Source organism: Monodon monoceros, unplaced genomic scaffold, assembly GCF_005190385.1.
Source record: "Monodon monoceros isolate NGI ecotype Baffin Bay Population unplaced genomic scaffold, NGI_Narwhal_1 Super_Scaffold_16, whole genome shotgun sequence".
NCBI classification, from domain to species: Eukaryota; Metazoa; Chordata; class Mammalia; order Artiodactyla; family Monodontidae; genus Monodon; species Monodon monoceros.
In genome coordinates, this window is record NW_021703772.1 from 28,148,768 (window position 1) to 28,150,554 (window position 1,787).

Below are 1,787 nucleotides of genomic sequence, written 5' to 3' on the forward strand. Positions count from 1 at the left end.
CTCCATCCGGGTGGACAGCGGCTGCTGGATGCTCTACGAGCGCCCCAGCTACCAGGGCCACCAGTACTTCCTGCGGCGCGGCGACTACCCCGACTACCAGCAGTGGATGGGTTTCAACGACTCCATCTGCTCCTGCTGTCTCATCCCCCAAGTGAGTTCAGCTTGATTTCAATCATGCCACCTGAGTGTCCTCACTCTGTTAGTGATGGGTGTTAGGGCGAGGAAAGTTTTCCTTTAAATACACCTTAAGGTTAAGTGGGCTTTGGGTAGCTGCCAAAGCCCAGATAGATCCCGGCACAAAAACAGCAGAGAATATAAGGAAGAATTCACTTAGGGAAAGAGTCAGTTTTGTTTTTAATCTTTGCTGCCATTAGGTCAGTCAAAGCTTGTCTGTGACAAATGTAATATCACAATAGGATATAAAACAAACTTGCAAGTGGGAAGCTGTTTAGGCATAAGAAGGCAGTATTTCTAACAAATTAACTTTTACCTATAGTAAAGGAATTGATAATGAACAAATTAGATAGTTTCCACTGCAGACTAGTAAAAATGGAAAACTCTGTTGTTAATATAGGCTATTCAAAGCTATCTTCCAATTTTGGAAAAGGTAATTTTTCTTAATTTGGAAAATCAGTTGAATTCTGGTTTCAGACTATTTATACAAATTTTCCAACAAAGGATGTGATTTTTTAAAATCCTGTTTTAGTTGTAAATTTATGTGTATATGTATATAACTTTTGGAGATAATACTCATATTAAAATATAGGCAAAATACTTATCGTTTTCCCCCAAAATGTAGGTTTATCACCTAGGAATCAAGAAATTATGGAATTAAGAATTAGGAATCAAGATATTTGAGCTTGTGATGGATTCTAACCCAGACCTTGAACTTCTTAAAAATTCCACCTCTCACACAAGAAGTAGAAAATGAGCATTTGTTAAATGCTAGTAGAACACAGATCCATACGAAGCATTCACAGCAATTTCAGAGTCTCAGTTTTGACACTGACAACCTCATGCCCCAACCTGCCAAGTTCATCTCTTCTTTGGTTGCTTTTTCTGCTCTTTCTCTTTGTGGACCAAGCAGACAAGCTCCCACAGGCTGCGGCTGTATGAGAGAGAGGATCACAAAGGCCTCATGGTGGAGCTGAGCGAGGACTGCTCCTGTATCCAGGACCGCTTCCACCTGAATGAGGTCCGCTCCCTCCACGTGCTGGAGGGCTGCTGGGTCCTCTATGAGATGCCCAACTACTGCGGCCGGCAGTACCTACTGCGACCCCAAGAGTACAGGCGCTACCACGACTGGGGGGCCATGGATGCTAAGGCCGGCTCTTTGCGGAGGGCGGTGGATTTATACTAAAATAGTTTCACACTACCATTTTCTCATTTGGAACCTAATAAAGTATTTAGTCTGTATTGTTGGCAATCGCTGGCTTCTGTTTTTCTTTCATTGTGTGCCAATTAATTCACCTGTAAATACTCCCTCTTAAAGGTTGAGGAGTGGATAAGAGGAGGTGGGGTCTGTTCTAGAAGAGCATCAAGGTAGAATGAATTTTGAACAAGGCTCAGAAGTGGGGGTGGAGAAAGGAGAGAGCCTGTCTGAGAAATAAAGGCAGATCAAAGCGAGAGAAATGGGAGAGGGTAACTGGTGAGAAGGGAGGCATTCAGCTGAGGGCCTAAGGAAGAGCATTCCAGGAGTTTCCATCGGACCCAAGAAGTAGTTGTAAGCCACAGAGTCACAGATGAGTGGTGAGGGCAGCTCATTTGGAAATAGCCTGATTAGACTC

General features: G+C 43.5%; 1 protein-coding gene across 2 annotated transcripts in view; it reads left to right on the forward strand.

Annotated features, from left to right (window-relative positions):
- LOC114897048 (gamma-crystallin C) overlaps positions 1 to 1,360 on the forward strand; it is a 1,516-nt gene extending 156 nt beyond the window's left edge. Inside the window, exons 2-3 of one of the 2 annotated variants that reach the window (XM_029225667.1) lie at positions 1 to 151; positions 1,085 to 1,360. The exon at positions 1 to 151 is cut by the window's left edge and continues 50 nt beyond it. In XM_029225667.1, coding sequence (XP_029081500.1) covers positions 1 to 151; positions 1,085 to 1,360 — 427 coding nt within the window. The remainder of the gene's footprint in view (positions 152 to 1,084) is intronic. The other variant, XM_029225668.1, reaches the window with a different exon arrangement.
- Positions 1,361 to 1,787: the final 427 nt, after the last annotated feature.